This window comes from Rana temporaria, chromosome 9 (genome assembly GCF_905171775.1).
Source record: "Rana temporaria chromosome 9, aRanTem1.1, whole genome shotgun sequence".
NCBI classification, from domain to species: Eukaryota; Metazoa; Chordata; class Amphibia; order Anura; family Ranidae; genus Rana; species Rana temporaria.
The window spans coordinates 171,354,140-171,373,090 of NC_053497.1; the positions used below are offsets into that span (position 1 = coordinate 171,354,140).

Genomic DNA, 18,951 nt, shown 5'->3' on the forward strand with positions numbered 1-18,951 from the left:
CCACAAATGTACGCAAGGACCCGTGCCACAATACTGATGTGAGAAAATAAAACACTACACCCCAAATCGGGCCCTCCGATCAACTAATCAGAACCTCCTCCACATCCCCAAGTGCCGCTACAAATATAAAGGAGAGCGAAGATTCGCAGTCCAAGGACCACGGCTATGGAACGCTCTACCTACAGACATTCGGATGGAAGTAAACCATCGGGCCTTCAGAAAAAAATGTAAGACCCATCTATTCTGAAGCGTGGCTGGACGACGACATTGGATACAGCGCCTTGAGGTGATTTAGTTCGCATTTGTAGCGCTATGCAAGTTGCTCACCTGTCGATCATTAAGCAGAGCGTTAGACCATCGATTTGTCTATGTAAACAAGGCAGATCACCGTACTGTCAGTAGGGAAGGCATTGATCATGTGTTCAGAGGAACCATGGTCTCTTCTACAGGTCGAGGTGTAGAAGTGAAACATTGCAATTGCTACAAAATGCCCTCATCTTTGCAGCTGGAACGTTAGAGTGGTGTTGTCCATGTGGGTTTTGTGGCTGTGTTTTTATAATTCTTTTTTTTGTTTGTTTTGTTTTTTATGTCTAGCTGACAAAGCTGAAGAGCCATAGCTGGAACATCAAAATCTCTGATTCTGGCAGCATCTGGCAGGGAAACTTTAGTCCCCTCACAAATATAAAATCCGAGGAGAAGACAAAGGCAGAAGAAAAGGCGAGTCGGCGAGGGTTAATAATCCCAAGTAACAAGCAATCAGTGAAGAGACCTCTTGAAGGTGTGTGAAAATGTTTAAATCATCCATGAGCTGTAGCAGCTCTTTTATTTATTTGTCATATACCAGCATCCAGTTTGTACTCAGAAAAGTTTTTTCCCCTAAATATTTAAAGCTTAACCACTTCCAGCCCAAGGACGTCATATGATGTCATTGACTTTCAGTGGGGATATCTGAACGATGGGGCACAGCTGAGATCACAAATCGAGGTAAAGAGCCAATCACAGTGGCCCTTTACCATGTGATCAGCTGTATCCAATCGCAGCACCTGGTGCCGCCTCTTCCCGGTGGCCATCGGTGCCTCCTCCCCCCCCCTCCCCGGTGGCCATCGGTGCCTCCTCCCCTGTGCGCATCAGTGAAGAAGAAAAATGACTTATTTGTAAACAAAAAATAACAAACCAAAAAACTTCTCCACCCTTTTTTTTTTTTTTTTTTTTTTTTACAAAATTTGTATTCTTTTTTTGTTTAGCAAAAAATGTAAAAACCAGTGGTGATTAAAGTAGAGCTCCACCCTGAAAAAAAAAAATCAAAACTGCTGCAAAAACTTTTTTTTTTTTTTTATACATACCTGAAGTGCCTGTTAGGCAGATCGTCCTATTCTCCCGCTTCCTGAACCGCGGTCTGTCTTTTTTTTCTTCTCCTGCTCGCGCTGCCTCCTGGGGATTGGGAGAGCGGTGTCTTCTGGGACCTTGTGTGTGTCCCAGGAGACATCGCTATTCACGTAGCGCCATGCAGCTCGCGCATGTGCAGTAGGGAATCGGGCGGTGAAGGCGCAACACTTCCCGATTCCTTTACCGAGGATGGCGGCGGGACAGCCGAGACCCGAGCGATTGCTCGGCTTCGGCTGCCGTCATCGCAGGCATCCTGGACAGGTAAGTGTCCTTATTAAGTCATCAGCTACAGTCTTGGTAGCTGCTGACTTTTTTTTTATTTTTTTAAACCGAACCTCCTCTTTAACTACGGTACCAGCAACAGAAAGCTCTATTTGCGTGAAATACGATTGTAAAAATGTCATGAGTACAGTGTTGCATGACCGCGCAATTGTCATTCAAACTGAAACAGCACTGAAAGCTGAATATTGGTCTGGGCAGGAAGGGGGGTAAAAGTGCCCAGTATTGAAGTGGTTAAGGAAACTTAGGATTATAAAAATCTTAGTATTCATTAGTTCTGTGTAGACATGTTATATTCTGTACACCAAGCCTAGGTGAGAACGTTATCGTACCACTGAAAGTCTCAAGCGAAGTGGTGGAACTTCAAGTAGGTAACGTCATTGACTAAAGTCAAGTGCTTTTTTTTTTTTTTTTTTTTTTTTTTATTACTTTTCCAGGTGGGGTTTCGGAAGGCGACCTCCTCAGTCAATATTCTTTCTCTCAGAATAAGAAACCCAAGAAAGAAAGTGAAGACCATTCAACGAAACTGAAGGCTTCTCCGCAATCAAATGTTCTACAACCACTAGATGACCGGGCCAATACTACCGATCTACAGCCCAAAGTGAGGAATAAATTTGCCACCTTGTTGCAAAGGAGAAATGAACAAAGTGGTTCAGTGTCTGTCACTGGAACCCGCAGCAGGTGCGTCACTTTTTTTTTTTTTAGATGTCATGACCTCTCTTAGTTCACTGGGGTGGAAATCTAAGATCTAATAGCAGTTGGTTTGTCTTAAAAGGGGTTTCCAGCCCCATCATAAAGAGGTCCTTCTTGATAAACTGATATAAGGCCATACTGCGGTTGCAACATAAAATCATTGTAGGGCCCATGTGCAATACCAGATTTCACCAGTAGGCATTTCTGAAAGTTTGTGAAGGTGGGATCTGGAAATAACCGCTCCAAGGTTGGCTAAAACCCTCTTTTTTAGCTTTTTTTATTTTTTAATTTTTTTTTGATTCCCCTTATGAAATCAGAAACTGAGCCCTGAAGCATTAGAAAACAAGCTCAGAATGGCTGTCCTCAGTCCTCAAATACCTTGAAAAAGTACCGTATTTATTGGGGTATTGCGCGCTCTGGCGTATAGCGCGCACCCCTAAAGTGGACCCGACATTCCTGTAAAAAAAGATTTTAGTACTTACAGTTTTGGTGTCTTGCGCGGCGGCCTCGTCGGGTCCGGCGTCCCTCTGCTGCTTCGGGTGTCCTCTTCGGCGGATCCGGCGTCCTCCCCGCTCGATCCTCGCTTTCCCGCGCCAAGTTTGAATACTGCGCCGGCATATACCGAGAGCAGTACACTCGTGTATAGTCGGGCAGGCTTGGCTGTATGTCCAGGACGTGAGAGCGCGAGAGGAGCCGAGCCTGCCGGCGCAGTATTCAAACTCGGCGTATATCGCGCACCCACGATTTTGCCCTAATTTTCAGGGAAAAAAAGTGCACGGTATACGCTGATAAATACGGTATTTATACCCCTTGAAACTTTCCACATTTTTTTTTTTTTTTTTTTTCATGTTGCAGCCAGAAATGTAAATGTATTTTATTGGGATTTCATGTGATAGACCAACACAAAGTGGCACATAATTGTGAAGTGAAAGGAACATAAATGGTTTTCAACACTTTTTACAAGTGTCTGAAAAGTGTGATATGCATTTGTTCATTTATTCAGCCCCCTTTACTCTGGTACCCCGAACTAAAATCAAGTGGAACCAATTGCCTTCAGAAGTCACCTAATTAGTAAATAGATTCCAACTGTGTGTAATTTAATCTCAGTATAAATGCAGCTGTTCTGTGAAGCCCTCAGAGGTTTGTTAAAGAACCTTGGGGAACAAACAGCATCAGAAAGGCCAAGGAACACACCAGACGGGTCAGGGATAAAGTTGTGGAGAAGTTTAAAGCCGGGTTAGGTTATTAAAAGAAAAAAATACCAAGACATGGCCGCCCATCTAAACTGACAGGCTGGGCAAGGAGCATTATTCAGAGAAGCAGCTAAGAAGCCCATGATAACTGGAGAAGCTGCAGAGATCCACAGCTCAGGTGGGAGAATCTGTCCACAGGACAACTATTAGTGGTGTTCTCCATAAATCTGCCCTTTATGGAAGAGCGACAAGAAGAAAAACATTGTTGAAAGAAAGCTATAAGTCCAGTTTGCGAGAAGCCATGTGGGGGACACGGCAAACACGTGGAGGAAGGTGCTCTGGTCAAAATTGAACTTTTTGGCCTAAAAGCAAAACGCTATGTGTGGTGGAAAACTTACACTGCACATCACCCTGAACAAACCATCCCCACTGTGAAACATGGTGGTGGCAGCATCATGTTGTGGGGATGATTTTCTTCAGCAGGGACAGGGAAGCTGGTCAGAGTTGATGGGAAGATGGTTGGAGCCAAATACAGGACAATCTTGGAAGAAAAACTGTTGGTCTACAAAAATCTTGACTGGGGCAGAGGTTCACCTTCCAGCAGGACAACGACCCTAAACCTACAGCCAGAGCTACAATGGAATGGTTTACATCAAAGCATATTCATGTGTTAGAATGGCCCAGTCACAGTCCAGACCTAAATCCAATTGAGAATCTGTGGCAAGACTTGAAAATTGCTGTTCAGACGCTCTCCATCCAAACAAGAATGAGCAAAAACGTCCCTCTCTAGATGTGCAAAGCTGGAAGACACATCCCCAAAAGACTTGCAGCTGAAATTGCAGAGAAAGGGGGTTCTGCAAAGCATTGACTCCGGGGGGCGCCATACAAATGTACCCCCCACACTTTTCACATATTTATTTGTTAAATGTTGAAAACCATTTATTTTCCTTCCACTTCACAATTATGTGCCACTTTGTGTTGCTCTCTCACATAAAATCCCAATAAAATAAATTTACATGTTTGGTTGTAACATGACAAAATAGGGAAAATTTCAAGGGGTATGAATACTTTTTCAAGGCACTGTAAATCTTTAGGGTTCAGTCACAGACTCCACACTAGGACACATCGACAACTGTCTTATGCTTTGTTCACACCCAAATGCTGTTTTTTTTTTTTTTTTTTTTTGCTGTGTGCTACATAAAAAATACACAACTCCTCGCCACAGCGCATCCATTATTATTATTATTATTATACAGGATTTATATAGCGCCAACAGTTTACGCAGCACTTTACAATATAAAGGGAGACAAAACAGTTACAATACAATAAAATACAAAAGGATTAAGAGGGCCCTGCTGAGAAGAGCTTACAATCTAATAGGGTGGGTCAGGTGGTACAAAAGGTTGTAACTGTGGTGAATGAGCTGATGGAAGTGGTAAAAGATTAGTTGGAGACGTGATAGGCTTCCCTGGTGAGTTTTCAGGGATCGCCTGAAGGTAGCAAGAGTAGGGGATAGCCGGACAAGTTGAGGTAGTGAGTTTCAGGGAATGGGAGAGGCTCTGGAGAAATCCTGGAGACGAGCGTGTGAGGAAGAGACAAGAGAGCTTGACAGTAGGAGGTCTTGAGAAGAGCGGAGAGGACGGTTTGGGATATGTTTAGAGACAAGATTGGTGATGTAGCTTGGGGCAGAGTTGTGGATGGCTTTGTAGGTTGTGGTTAGTATTTTGAATTTAATTCGCTGGGTGATAGGAAGCCAGTGTAGGGATTAACATTAAAGGTTAAGTTTGTCTTCTGCACCATGGGCCCACTAACAGGCCAGGTTTGCAAGATAACTGAAATACATCACAGGTAATATCATTTGCTGCTCAGTGATTGCAGTATTCTAGTCTGCTTCTCCCCAAGGTAATACATAAAACCTGGCCTGTTAGTGGGCCCTGAGGACAGGGTTGATGACCACTGCTATAAAAAAGGAAAAATTCAGGAGTGGGGGAAAAAAAACTCATACGTACTTGCCTGCTGCAGCATCAATCTGATTCTGCAAGATGTCCCCCACGGGTGCTAAGCCCATGCGACGTTGATCGCTCAGTTCTTGGGTCTGCTCAGAGCAGAGAGCCGTGACTGTCAATAACTGCTCTATGCTCTGCCCTTCTAGCTCTCACTGGAGCATCGGACAGAGGCTGAGTTGGAAGTCTGGGTAGATCCCGACAGTATTGTTGGCATCCTCTCAGAGACAGGAGCTGGTCTGTGAAGTTTCGTCAAAGGAGTGTGAAAAATAAGTGCACTCCTGTAACCCAAATGAGAAGTATGACCACAAAAGCTTTGACCATACTTCTCTTTTCTTGAGACCAAAAGGGAGCAAATAAGAAAATCTCATGGTTCGGAGTATTTTGTTCTTTGTGTGTTAACCCAGGGTTTGACAAATTTGCTTGGAATCTAGGAGCCAGCTAAAAAAGTTAGGAGTCAGAAACGCTCCCCGTCCCGCTGAGCTCTGGCGCAGAAGTTTACACATACGTGAGTTGCGCCCGCATATAAAAGCGGTGTTCAAACCACACATGTGAGGTATTGCCGCGATTGGTAGAGCAAGAGAAATAATTCTAGTCCTAGACCTCCTCTGTAACTCAAAACATGTAACCTGTAGAATTTTTTTTTAAACATCGCCTATGGAGATTTTAAAGGGTAAAAGTTTGTCGCCATTCCACGCAATTTTGAAGTGTGACATGTTGGGTATCAATTTACTTGGCGTAACATTATCTTTCACAATATAAAAAAAATAGGGCTAACTTTTCCGTTGTCTTATTTTTTTTAAATATTTTGTAAGACCTCTGCGCAAATATAGTGTGGCAGAAAGTATTGCAACGACCACCATTTTATTCTCTAGGGCAGGGGTCTCCAAACTGCGGCCCGAGGTCCAGATGTGGCCCTTTACTAGTTTTTATCCGGCCCTTGGGGCACTATTCCTCCAACTGATATGGGGCACATCTCCGCTGGCCACAATTCGGCCCTCCTAAAGTCTTAAGGACACAAAACTGACCCTCGGTTTAAAAAGTTTGGAGACCCCTGCTCTAAGGTGTTAGAATAAAAAATATATATAATGTTTGGGGGTTCTAATTAGAGGGAAGGAGATGGCAGTGAAAACACAGGGGAAGCTCCATTAGCATTGCTGGTTGTATGTCCTACCAACGGCCACCACAAGATGGCGCCAGATCACAGAAGGAAGCATAGGCCTGCAGAAGGCCGAAAAGCCGCGACCTCAATTACCAGCCAGTGCGGCCCGACGCGATTTCGCGGCGGGGGAGGTGGGGGCGCACAGAGACACAGGATGGGGTATCCTGTGTCACTGTACGCACCGGCCGTTAATTGAGGCCACAGCTTTGCGGCCTTCTGCAGGCCTATGCTTCCTTCCCCAGGTCGCTAATTCTAGTTGCAATTGCGACATGGCGCATGGATTTTGTCGAACGAACCCTGTTAACGCTTTCATTTTTTCTTAGGTTTTTTTGCGACCAATCTGAGCTGGCAACCACCTCCTCCTCTATAGACGTTTCCAAGCCAACAGACTACACAACACCCAACGTTTCGGGAACTTGTGAGGACAACCAGGCAACGGAAACAACTGACGAAAGCGACAAACTGTGTAAAAGAGAGCTGACCCCATCTCCTACTTCTGATGATTGTGACGTGAAATCCAATGCCGATTCTCCGCTTCGGAATCCAAGAAACTGCTTTAGTTGGTCAGGAAGTTTGGCCAAAGGGAGTCCCAAGCCCCAGACTCCAAGTTCCGCCCTTCTGTCTCTTAGAAGGTTTCAGAGGACTAAGAGCAGTGTAGAGTCCGACTCGGATCATCTTCAGCTGGATCAGACTGTAAACTCCAACGGGGACCAACCCCAATGTGCCATCACTCAGAAGAAGAAAATCTCCGTGGTGGAGATGGAGGACTCCAGCTCAGAGGTAAGATAAAAAAAATGTTTGTGCGTAAATGTGGTGTTGATGGCAACATTATCACTTTTTTTTTTTTTTTTATATTTAGATTTGTAGAGCAGAACCACACATTGGTCACTTATACTGCAAGCAGTAAGTGTAGGCATTCAAACCGTTCAGTGCCGTTTATTTTAGAGGTACCCAAACGCACCTCCACAGCACACTTGCCTGCTCACTGTCGCTGTTTCTAATTCCGGAAATCAACTCTGAGTTCAGGGAAAAAAGACAGCCAGAGTCCTGACTTGGCCCCTTAGTTCCAGTGAAGGGAACCTTTAAGGCGTCAGCATACCAAGACATTTTGGACAATTTCATGCTCCCAACTTTATGGGAACAGTTTGGGGGCGGCCTCTTTCTGCTCCAGATGACTGCACACCAGTGCACAAAGCAAGGTCCATAAAGACATGGATGAGCGAGTTTGGGGTGGAGAAACTTGACTGTCCTGTACAGAGTCCTGACCTCAACCCGATAGAACACCTTTGGGATGAATTAGAGCTGAGACTGTGAGCCAGGCCCTCGCATCCAACATCAGTGCCTGACCTCACAAGTGTACTTCTGGAAGAATTGTCAAACATTCCCATAGACACACTCCTAAACCTTGTGGAGCCTTCCCAGAAGAGTTGAAGCTGTTATAGCTGCCAAGGGCGGGTCAACTCAATATTAAACCCTACAGACTAAGACGCCATTAAAGTTTATGTGCGTGTAAAGGCCGGTGTCCCAATACTTTTGGTAATCGTCTGTCTATATGTTTTATATATCTATTATAATTTTATTTTTCAGCAAAAAAATAGTTTGTTTACTTTCGTAGCTGACATAACACAATAGGAATCTGGGGGGCAAAAAGAAAAAAAGTGGCCCACTAAAAGTAATAAAAAAAATCATCTTTTTGCTGCAATATGCACTTTTAATCCAAGCTGTGCCCTGCAGAAATTTCTTCAACTAGATGGCTTCAGTCTCCTGGTTAGATTCACTTCCCTGAGCCCAGGCTGTCATGGACATTCACCCCGGGCCATGGCATCATCATCGCAGCTTGGGCTTGCTGTACCTACTGTACTAAGTTGCACTTATATTAAATGACTTGCATGTGGTGTTTCATGTAGAAGAACCTGTATTGGCATTGGGATATTCTGTTTTTGCTTCCAAAATTAATGTCTTTACCTTGCAGTAAAGTTTTGGAAAGTGGTTTGACAAGACTATAGCAGTACAACGTTTTTTTCCGAGACTTGGGGTACCTCTATTTCTCTGGTATTCATGACAACTTTGCTTTTTGTCAGGACATGGACAAGACTCTGGAGTCTTCTCCTCCTGAATTCAGCCTAAAAGATTCTCCTTCACACCAGACGACATATCCAGAGAGGAGGCCTGTTCCAAAAACGAAGGTAAATCCCTTACCGGACATAATGTTCTTGCATCTAAGTGTCTTATTTGAATCTCTTGCTTTAATATGTAGAGTCCCCAACCTACAATATGTATGCACATTTAACTTCTCTGACTTTCCCGGTCCGTGTTTTTTCTAGGTTACTGACGTAAATCGGAGGTTCACCCTAAAAACATGTATATACCATTATATTCAGCATACTTCCGACATGTACAGTATGCTGTTTGTTATTTTTTTTCGCTGTACATACCGTATTATTGTTCTTTTCCACTCGGCTTCCGGGTTCTCACTCCCGCGGGAGTAGGCGTTCCTATGCAGCGGCGCAATGTCACCTGGGACTTAGCCTAGATCAGGGATGCCCAACCTTTTTTGAAGAGCAAGGGCCACTTAAGAGACTTGGTAACTGGTCGCGGGCCACAATGCGTGGAGTGGGCAGATGACAGGTCTGAGTCCACTGCATATGGAGAGCAGACATGGACACAGCCCACTCTACTCTATAGGCCTTTCGATCCGATCCACCCAGGTGGAAGGGCATGAATCCCCTTCTGTTTTTTTTGCGGATCGGATTGGAGGTAGGCGGTGCTCTGTGGATCAGTTTGAAAGCAGCCTAGTAACCACTGCAGAACAGATATTGCCCATATTTGGTATCACTCCGCCTGTGACAGGAGCTGATGCTATACAGCAAGCATTGTCTTATGCGGCTCTGCTTCACAGCCGCTTGCTTTCTCTTCTGCCGGCTTCATTCACAACACTGATGCTCTGGGATGACGGATCAGCGATCCGTGATCTGGGCTTGCAAACCAGCCATCCTAGAGCAGGAGGCCGCGGGCCACATCAGAGGGCTTCGCCGGCCACATGTGGCCCCCGGGCCATTGGTTAGGCACCCCTGGCCTAGATGATTGACGTGCTTGATAAAAACGTTCACCCAGACGGATAAGGCGCGTCACGAGTTTCCGAAAATAGCCGAACTGGGAGTCGGCTCTATACGGCGCCTGCGCACAGATTAGGAGCCGTGTAGAGCTGACTGTGCAGGCGCCGTATAGAGCCGACTCCCAGTTCGGCTATTTTCGGAACTCGTGACGCGCCCTATCCGCCGGGGGAACGTTTTTTTCAAGCGCGTCAATCATCTAGTCTAAGTCCCAGGTGACATTGCGCCGCTGCATAGGAACGCCTACTCCCGCGGGAGCTAGTACCCCGGAAACCGGGTGGAAAAGAACAATAATACGGTATGTACAGCGAAAAAACAAAGAGCATACTGTACATGTTGGAAGTATGCTGAATGTAATGGTATATAGTTATTTTTAGGGTGAACCTCCGCATTAAAGTTGAACTCATGGCTGACTTCTAAATCTGCAGTTGCAGTCCATTTATAGTTGCAGAGATGGAAAGAGAGAGGGACATCTTATTGTAGGGATGGAGGGAGAAAGCTAGCTTTTCCCGTAGGTATGCAGGGAGAGGGCCAGCATTCTCATGGGGTTGCAGGGAGAATGCAAGCATCGGGCTACATGCCATTATAATTCTATATGAATTAGAAGAGGGAAGGTCTGGGCTGCCGCACTCCAATAAACGCCTTTATTGTGCAGAATGACAAAGCTGCAAACCACAGCAGGGTACAGGATTCAGGGGCGAGCGCACACACCTATAGTGGCCTGCGCGAGAGCCGACGTATAGCTACGGGCTCTCGCGCAGGGGAGCCGACCTGCTGCCGTATAATGACGACGGCTGGTCGGCAAGTAGTTAAGAAACCTTCTACAAATTGTAATGATTTTACTACAATTAAAATGCAGTATACAGTGGGGAGAATAATTATTTAGTCCCCTGCAGATTTTGTAAGTTTTCCCACTTACAAAGAAATGAAGGGTCTATCTTTTTTTTATCATAGTTGTATTTTAAATGATAGAGACAGGAAAATTAACCTAAAATCCAGAAAAAAACAGATGATACGAATGCTATAAATTAAGTTGCAATTCAGTGAGTAAAATAAGTATTTGATCCCCAAGCAAGTGCATGACTTAGTAAAGGGAGAAGGAAACTGTAAGCGCAATCGCTAGTGTACATGTACATAAAAATATTAGAGTGTGTCGCAGGGCACAAATAAAAAGTAAATGAATCAGTCCATGATAAAGGATGACCGTTCTTAGGGGGATGTGGTGGGTGGCAGCTGTCCTCTGAGAAAACTGACTACAAGCAGGATGAAAGAGAAAAACGGGAAGCGCCACTTAAGTGTAATAGGTTGATAATTTATTTATGCGCAAGTAATGCACTTGCAACAGGTGGATTAAAAGCAGGCCCATCTGTGACTCTCGGTGCAGTCCGGTGTCCCAGGCGAAACGTCCACGAGTAGGCAGAGATCTGGAAACGGCAGCCCTTTCGTCCTGTGGCCACCAGGAAGTCAGCCGGGGCCAGCGTGGAACGCAGGGGGAAACGCATAGCCAAACAGCAAGTGAGCCGCAATGCCTGCAAATTAAGGGAATTGCTTGGGGACCCCCCAGGTCACCCCTTGGAAGTTTTCCCCTGTTTCATTTTTTGGGGACAACCCAAAATTCAGGATTTTCTTTTAGGGCTCTTTCACACGGAGCGGACCGTTTCCGGGTCCGCTCCGTGTGTCTCCGTCGGCTCAGCGGGGATCCCCGCTCAGCTGTCGGTGGATAGGGCGGTCCCCGCACACAGTGCAGGGACCGCCCTGTCTCTGCTCCGCTGTCCCCTATGGGGAACCTGATGCAGACGAACCGTCTGTCCGTCTGCATCAGTTCCGCTCCGCCGAACGGAAGAAAAATAGGTTTTCTTCCGTTCGGAAAAGCGGATCCCGACTGACGCGGACGCTAGCAGATGCTCCATCCGCTAACGGACGCGTTCCCATAGGGATGTATTACAAGTCCGTTAACGGACTTGTAATAACGGATGAGCGGAACGGACAGGTGAAAGGGGCCCTACTTTCAATGATAATGGTAAACAGGACAGATAGAGGGTGAATCTCCCTAATAGGGGGCACAGACGGCAATAAAAACTGACAGGGGTCCTAATTCCGCTGCACTCCATCCTAAACAAAAGTTTTGTCTTTACTTTTATTTACATTATGCCTTCTATTTCTGGATATGGATGATGGCACTGTAAATATTTTTTAATAAAAAAACAATCTAAGTACCTTTTTCCTAATCGATTTACAGCTGTCACATCACCCAGCCTCTTGCCAAGAAAACATATGCAGGGGGAGCTTCTAGTCCTCTGCTGATGGTCACATGTTCAAAATAATGGGGAAAAAAACATTGGGAATACGGAGTTAAAATACATTTTTTTTTTTTTTTAATTGTCATACAAATACATATTTTAAATCAAATATTTTATTATATTTTTGGCAATAACAGGATGTGGGCAGATTTTTGTCAGTCACAGGCTGTGTCTCGCCCCTTCAGCCTGTATACTAGAATACGAGGGAGGTGAAGCCTCCATCAATCAGGATGTATATCTCGCCCCCATTGTGGTTAGTGGGCATGGAGGAGGAGGGAGGGAGTAGGCTATCATCTACCACTGTGTATACGCCCACATGTGTGACTCTCTCTAGTCACATGGGCTGCGCAGATGTGATGGGGAGGAAATGCGCCGCATAGAATCTCACTAAAAACTGAGCATGTGCACAGCCGCCGACACTTTTCTGTAAAATGCCTAGCTGCATTGTGGACATGGACAGGAAGGGGAGAGAGCAGCAGGATCAACCAGGTTTTTTGCAGACTACAGAAAGCAAATCTCATACTGACAGAATATGAACAGCCTGTAATACACCCTTTATTCAGAGTTTTTTTATTTATTTTTTAAGATGTGAGTGTATTTCGTCGGTGCAAAAATTTTCACAGTCACCGGCATTTTTAGAGTGACAAAAACACCGATTTTGTGGAGAAAACTATGACGAAAATCCGATCGGTTAACGAAAGAAAATGTGAGGGAGGAATGTTTTACCCTTGGAACGTCCGGTTTGCACAGAGCTCCATGCTTGGCAGACAGCACTGTACATTACAGGCCTCCCCTCAGGCCACCAGAGCACTGTACAGCATTACAGGCCTCTCATACCATTTCAGGCCTCCTGAGACCACAGTCCAGAGCCCTGCGCAGCATTGCAGGCCTCCTCAGACCACTGTCCAGAGCCCTGTGTGCATTACAGGCCTCCTCAGACCACTGCGCATCATTACAGGACTTTTCAGACCACCGTTCAGAGCACAGTGTGCATTAGGCCTCCTCAGACCACTGTCCAGAGCACTGTGTGCATTACAGGCCTCCTCAGAGCACTGTGTGCATTACAGGCCTCCCCAGAGCACTGTGTGCATTACAGGCCTCCCCAGAGCACTGTGTGCATTACAGGCCTCCCCAGAGCACTGTGTGCATTACAGGCCTCCCCAGAGCACTGTGTGCATTACAGGCCTCCCCAGAGCACTGTGTGCATTACAGGCCTCCCCAGAGCACTGTGTGCATTACAGGCCTCCCCAGAGCACTGTGTGCATTACAGGCCTCCCCAGAGCACTGTGTGCATTACAGGCCTCCCCAGAGCACTGTGTGCATTACAGGCCTCCCCCAGAGCACTGTGTGCATTACAGGCCTCCTCAGACCACTGTCCAGAGCACTGTGTGCATTACAGGCCTCCTCAGAGCACTGTGTGCATTACAGGCCTCCTCAGAGCACTGTGTGCATTACAGGCCTCCTCAGAGCACTGTGTGCATTACAGGCCTCCTCAGACCACCGTCCAGAGCACTGTGCAGCATTACAGACCACCGTCCAGAGCACTGTGTGCATTACAGGCCTCCACTGACCACTGTCCAGATTTAGTCACATTTTCACATATCCAAGGTATCACTTTTACAACGAGCAACCCCTATTATTAAATTAACAAAAAATATTTGCACAGGTAAGGGAAATGCAATACAAGTTTTTTTTCCCCATTTTGATTCAATTTTTTTTTTTTCTTGTTTAATATTTTTATTTTGTATTTTTTCTTTCCAAGATACAGTGTATTACAGAGAAATCCTCTTATCTATATAGATGATGCGTGATACATACAGCCGAAAAAACAATTATCATGCTAAGTATATATAATATATTGTCCTATCCCCCCTCCACCCTCCCCCCCCAGCCCGCCATCACCCCCCCTCCCGTTCCCTTCCCCCCCTCCCCCCCAGGCAGCACCCATATCCTCCTGACCAAAATCAGAGAAAGAAAAAAGGAAGAAAGAGGAGAAGCAGTCAAAATGGGAGAGAGAGTCACCCCTCATGCAGATCTGGATTATAATCGCTTTTTTTTTTTTTTTAGAGAGAAACCAAGGTAGAATACGGCTTATTTTAGTTTTTAACTGTTTGAAGATACCTGGCTTCCATGAATGGGGAAAGTTTCAAGTGATACCGATCGTTTTCCTCTATGAAGGGAGGCCTGTGCATCTCAACCAAGGTCCCCACACTTTTTCAAGCCTTTTGTGGTTTCCTTGTTTGATAAATGCCACTCTCTCACTCTCTATCAGCCTGTTTATTGTTCCGATCCAGTTCCTGACTGATGGAGGGTCATACGCCTGCCATCGCTGGGCGCCATTTTGATACAATTTAACTAAACCCATTCAATTTTAGCTAACTATAAAATGTACTGCAGATTAAGTCGACTAAATACGACTAAAACTAAAGATGACTAAAATGGGACTATAACTAAAATGGCATTTATTCAAAAGACTAAGACTTAAACTAAATTGAAATTTTCTGCCAATATTGACACTGGTGACACTTAAAGTTCAGGTTATAGTTGCCTGTGATTTTATAATAGGATGTCCACAAAGATCATTAAAAATGTGGTGGTCCGTCATCTACAAATATTTGACCATCTAGTGTGATGTGCGTTCTATTGGTGGTAAAATTACAAAGAGCACTTTAGAAACTGTGGAAAATCTTGAAATCAGTATTTTTTGATTAAAAAAAGTTACATGTAGGCCTCTGTGTGTCTAGTATTTCTGATGAAAATACTTGATGTGCATTGTTCCTGAGGTCATCGGGTCTTTCCACCACAATACCTAGAGAGAGGCTGTCTTGGAGAAGCTCATGATCTCAGTTTGGGGCAGGTTTGTGTCAGTACTTTTGTTTTTAACTCTCTTCCTACTGGATTTCAGGTGTCTGGACTTCTTAAATCAAAGAGCTTCGATTCTCGATCTGGGAAAAAATTGAAACCAATGGCACCAGCAAAAGCTAGTGGACTGAGCAGCCGGGTGTCTGCAAAAGCTGTAAGAAACAATGAGAATAAGCCAGGCCTGCAATCCACGATCAGCGACCTGTGGAAGAACTTCAGCTTTACAAAGTAAGACGTTTTATATGTTCATCATTCATTCATGTTGGCACCATTCTTTCCGTTCAATATTTAGCCAACCTCCTTCACCCCCCGTGGTCTTTGATCTCTTTAACCGCTTGCCGACTGCCTCGCGTATATAAATGTCGGCAGAATGGTACGGGCAGGCAAAGCAACGAACCTGTATGTTGCTTTGAATCTGCCGCCTAGCGGGCACGCGCCCCGCCGCAAGCTCTAGGACTGTGCCCGCAGGACCCGTAGACTCGATGTCCGTTGGTGTCTTGCGATCGTGTCACGGAGAAGCAAAAAGGGGAGATGCATATGTAAACAAGGCATTTCCCTGTTCTGCCTAGTGACAGGACAGTGATCTACTGCTCTCTGTTATCGAGAGCAGTGATCACTGTCGTGTCACTTGTAGCCCAGCCCCCCTCATAGTTAGAATTACTCCCTAGGACACACTTAACCCCTTCCTCGCCCCCTAGTGGTTAACCTCTTCCCTGTCAGTGTCATTTACACAGTAATCAGTGCATTGTTATAGCACTGATGGCAGTATAAATGACAATAGTCCCAAAATAGCATCAAAAGTGTCCGATGTGTCCGCTGCAATATCGCAGTCACGATAATCGCAGATCGCTGCCAATACTAATAAATACTAAAAATTCTAATGAAATTGCCATAAAACTATCTCCTATTTTGTAGACTCTATAGGTTTTGCGCAAACCAATATGCTTTTTTTTTTTTTTTTTTTTTACCAAAAATATGTAGAAGAATACGTATTGGCCTTAAATGAGACAAACTTTTTTATATACTGTGTGTGTGTGTGTATATGTGTGTGTATATGTATATATATATATATATATATATATATATATATATATATATATATATATATATATATATATATATATATATATATATATATATATATATATATATATATATATATATATATAAATATAATTTTTTTTTTTTTTATGGGATATTGTAGCAAAAGGTAAATATAGTTCTGTTTTTTCAAAATTGTGGCTTTTTTTTTTTTTATAGCACAAAAAATAAAAACCGCAGAGGTGATCAAATACCACCAAAAGAAAGCTCTATTTGTAGGAAAAAAAAGACAATTTTGTTTGGGTGCCACGTCGCACGTCAGCGCAATTGTCAGTTAAAGCGACGCAGTGCCAAAATCGCATAATATGGCCCGGTCATTGGGCAGCCAATTCTTCCGGGGCTGAAGTGATTAAAGCTCTTAACCCTCCCTTCTTACATTCCAAAAATAAAGTGACTAATTTTTTAGGCTTCTACTTTGTTGTTGCTTGTCTGTGTTCCATTCTGTATCCTTCACATTCTCTTTCTGACTTAATTTACTGACAGGATTTAATCTTTTCTTAAATCTTTGCAGACATTAATTGGATGCCACAGAAGACGATTCTCTGCCCGTGGAAGCTGTGTGCTGCAATTTTCATCTGACCTCTCATTTTACCCAGCGACAGATGTTTGTTCCTCCTATACAGATTTTAGCTTTTGGTCTATTACTGTAGATCAGAATCTAGGATTTTTATTTTTGTTTTTTTTTAGTTAAAGTTTACAATGTCGTTAATTTACGTTTCAGCTGGATTTTTGCACACTAGAATGAATGTACTTTAGCTGCTTGACGTGCATGAATGTTAAAGAAGGAAAACCTGACCTTTTGTGATCACCTTGATGAAATGCGTTGGGCGAAGTGCCTTTTTAGTAAGCTCTTGGTGAATTTTCTTTATTTGGGAAACAAAATGATTTTGCATCAAATCATTTACTATGTTGGAATTTTCTAGTCTTGGGGCTACAGAATGTACGAGTTATGTAATCCTAAGGAAACCAAGACCTGAGCTTTAGCAGCCTGCAAGCAATTTAGTGGAAGCTGTGTAAACTCTGCTGGGAAACGGTTTTGGCTCCAAGTGTGCAGATGGTAAAACCCAAGTAACCTAACCCCTTGCTGCTGGCAGGTTCAAAAGATTGTTATGCAAAGGCGTTATATTGGATTGTCAATATTACCGTTGCACATATTCCCGGAAATGGGCTCAATAGTAGCGGGTGCTCCAGCAACTACCATCTGGAAACTGGACGGATCCGTGCCCATATTCACCGGCACATCGTCAAATGTCATCCAAAGTTTTTAATGCAGAAAAATCGCATCACAGAGCATCAAGTGCAATATTTCAGAGCAACTCGTGGGGGCCCCCTTAGTCGGGCATGGGATCAGCCACGCAGGGCCCCTTAGTCGGGCATGGGATCAGCCACGCAGGGCCCCTTAGTCGGGCATGGGCCCCTTAGTCGGGCATGGGATCAGCCACGCAGGGCCCCCTTAGTCGGGCATGGGATCAGCCACGCAGGGCCCCTTAGTCGGGCATGGGATCGGCCACGCAGGGCCCCTTAGTCGGGCATGGGATCGGCCACGCAGGGCCCCTTAGTCGGGCATGGGATCGGCCACGCAGGGCCCCTTTGTCGGGCATGGGATCGGCCACGCAGGGCCCCTTTGTCGGGCATGGGATCGGCCACGCAGGGCCCCTTTGTCGGGCATGGGATCGGCCACGCAGGGCCCCTTTGTCGGGCATGGAATCTGCCACGCAGGGCTCCCATTTCAGGCATGGGATCAGCCACGCAGGGCCCCCATTTCAGGCATGGGATCAGCCACGCAGGGCCCCCATTTCAGGCATTGGATCAGCCACACAGGGCCCCCATTTCAGGCATGGGATCAGCCACGCACTGCTAAGTCCCAAAAGTTTAATGATGACTCATAAAGTGGAAAGTTGCTCTACTGTAGGGAATGTTAAGATGCCTTCATTGTGCCTAAAGCGATACTCTAAACATCTACTTTTTTTTTTGTCTCAAATTCTACCTGAAAAATATCACTTTCTGGTATGTTGGTGTGCCTATAGCCTCATAGCTGGATATCTGCAGTATAGGATCATCTAAGGCAGGGATATGCAACCAGTAGCCCCCCAGCTGTTGTGGAACTACATTTCCCATGAGGCATTGCAATGCTCTCAGTCAAAATTACTCCCAGGGGCATGATGGGACTTGTAGTTCTGAAACAGCTGGAGGGCCCCCAGGTTGCCTACCCCTGATCTAAGGTACTGCTTCCTCTGACTGCTAGTCTCAGGGAGATTTGGAGTGAAATTTTGGTGATGTCACTACTGTGGCGCTGACTGGTCTCCTTGCTGGAGGCTTTCTGACATGAGGAAGCAAAGCCCTGCCTCATCCAAGATGGCCACCTCCATACAGAGACCGTCCAGCACAAAGCATGGGAAGTCCGTAATTGGGAATGGTCAGTTGTAGTGGGACAACAGAAAAAGCAGCTATTCGTTTATTTTGGTAACGGCTTCCAGAGTTCAGTTTTAACTTGCAGTTGGCTAGTTGTCGCTTGTATAGAATGACACCCTTTTTATTGTCACTTGTATAGAATGTGTTTTTGTATAAAATAGGCATTTTGAATTTGTATATATTTTTATGTGTTTTGTAAAATGTATGCATCAACTTTGTACATTAGGTTGTGGGTAATAAATACATTTTTATATTACCTGCAGAACTTATACTTTTTGCTTCACTTGTCATTTAAACCCACATTAAAAACTGTCAGTACATGCTGTTCATACTCGGTCACTATGGGAGTCGTTTTCTGTATTCTGCAAAACCTGGTGGTTTTTGCTTTTTTTTTTATTTTATTTTTTTTTGCTCCCTCCTAGTCTGTGTCCCCGCTGCAGCCTAAGA

At 44.8% G+C, this 18,951-nt stretch overlaps 1 protein-coding gene across 1 annotated transcript in view; it reads left to right on the forward strand.

The window, feature by feature from the left end:
• EXO1 (exonuclease 1) overlaps positions 1-16,876 on the forward strand; it is a 36,010-nt gene extending 19,134 nt beyond the window's left edge. Inside the window, exons 9-14 of the mRNA XM_040325014.1 lie at positions 595-778; positions 2,103-2,346; positions 7,040-7,496; positions 8,798-8,902; positions 15,035-15,219; positions 16,604-16,876. Coding sequence (XP_040180948.1) covers positions 595-778; positions 2,103-2,346; positions 7,040-7,496; positions 8,798-8,902; positions 15,035-15,219; positions 16,604-16,610 — 1,182 coding nt within the window. The 3' untranslated portion in view covers positions 16,611-16,876. The remainder of the gene's footprint in view (positions 1-594; positions 779-2,102; positions 2,347-7,039; positions 7,497-8,797; positions 8,903-15,034; positions 15,220-16,603) is intronic.
• The last annotated feature ends 2,075 nt before the right edge of the window (positions 16,877-18,951 follow it).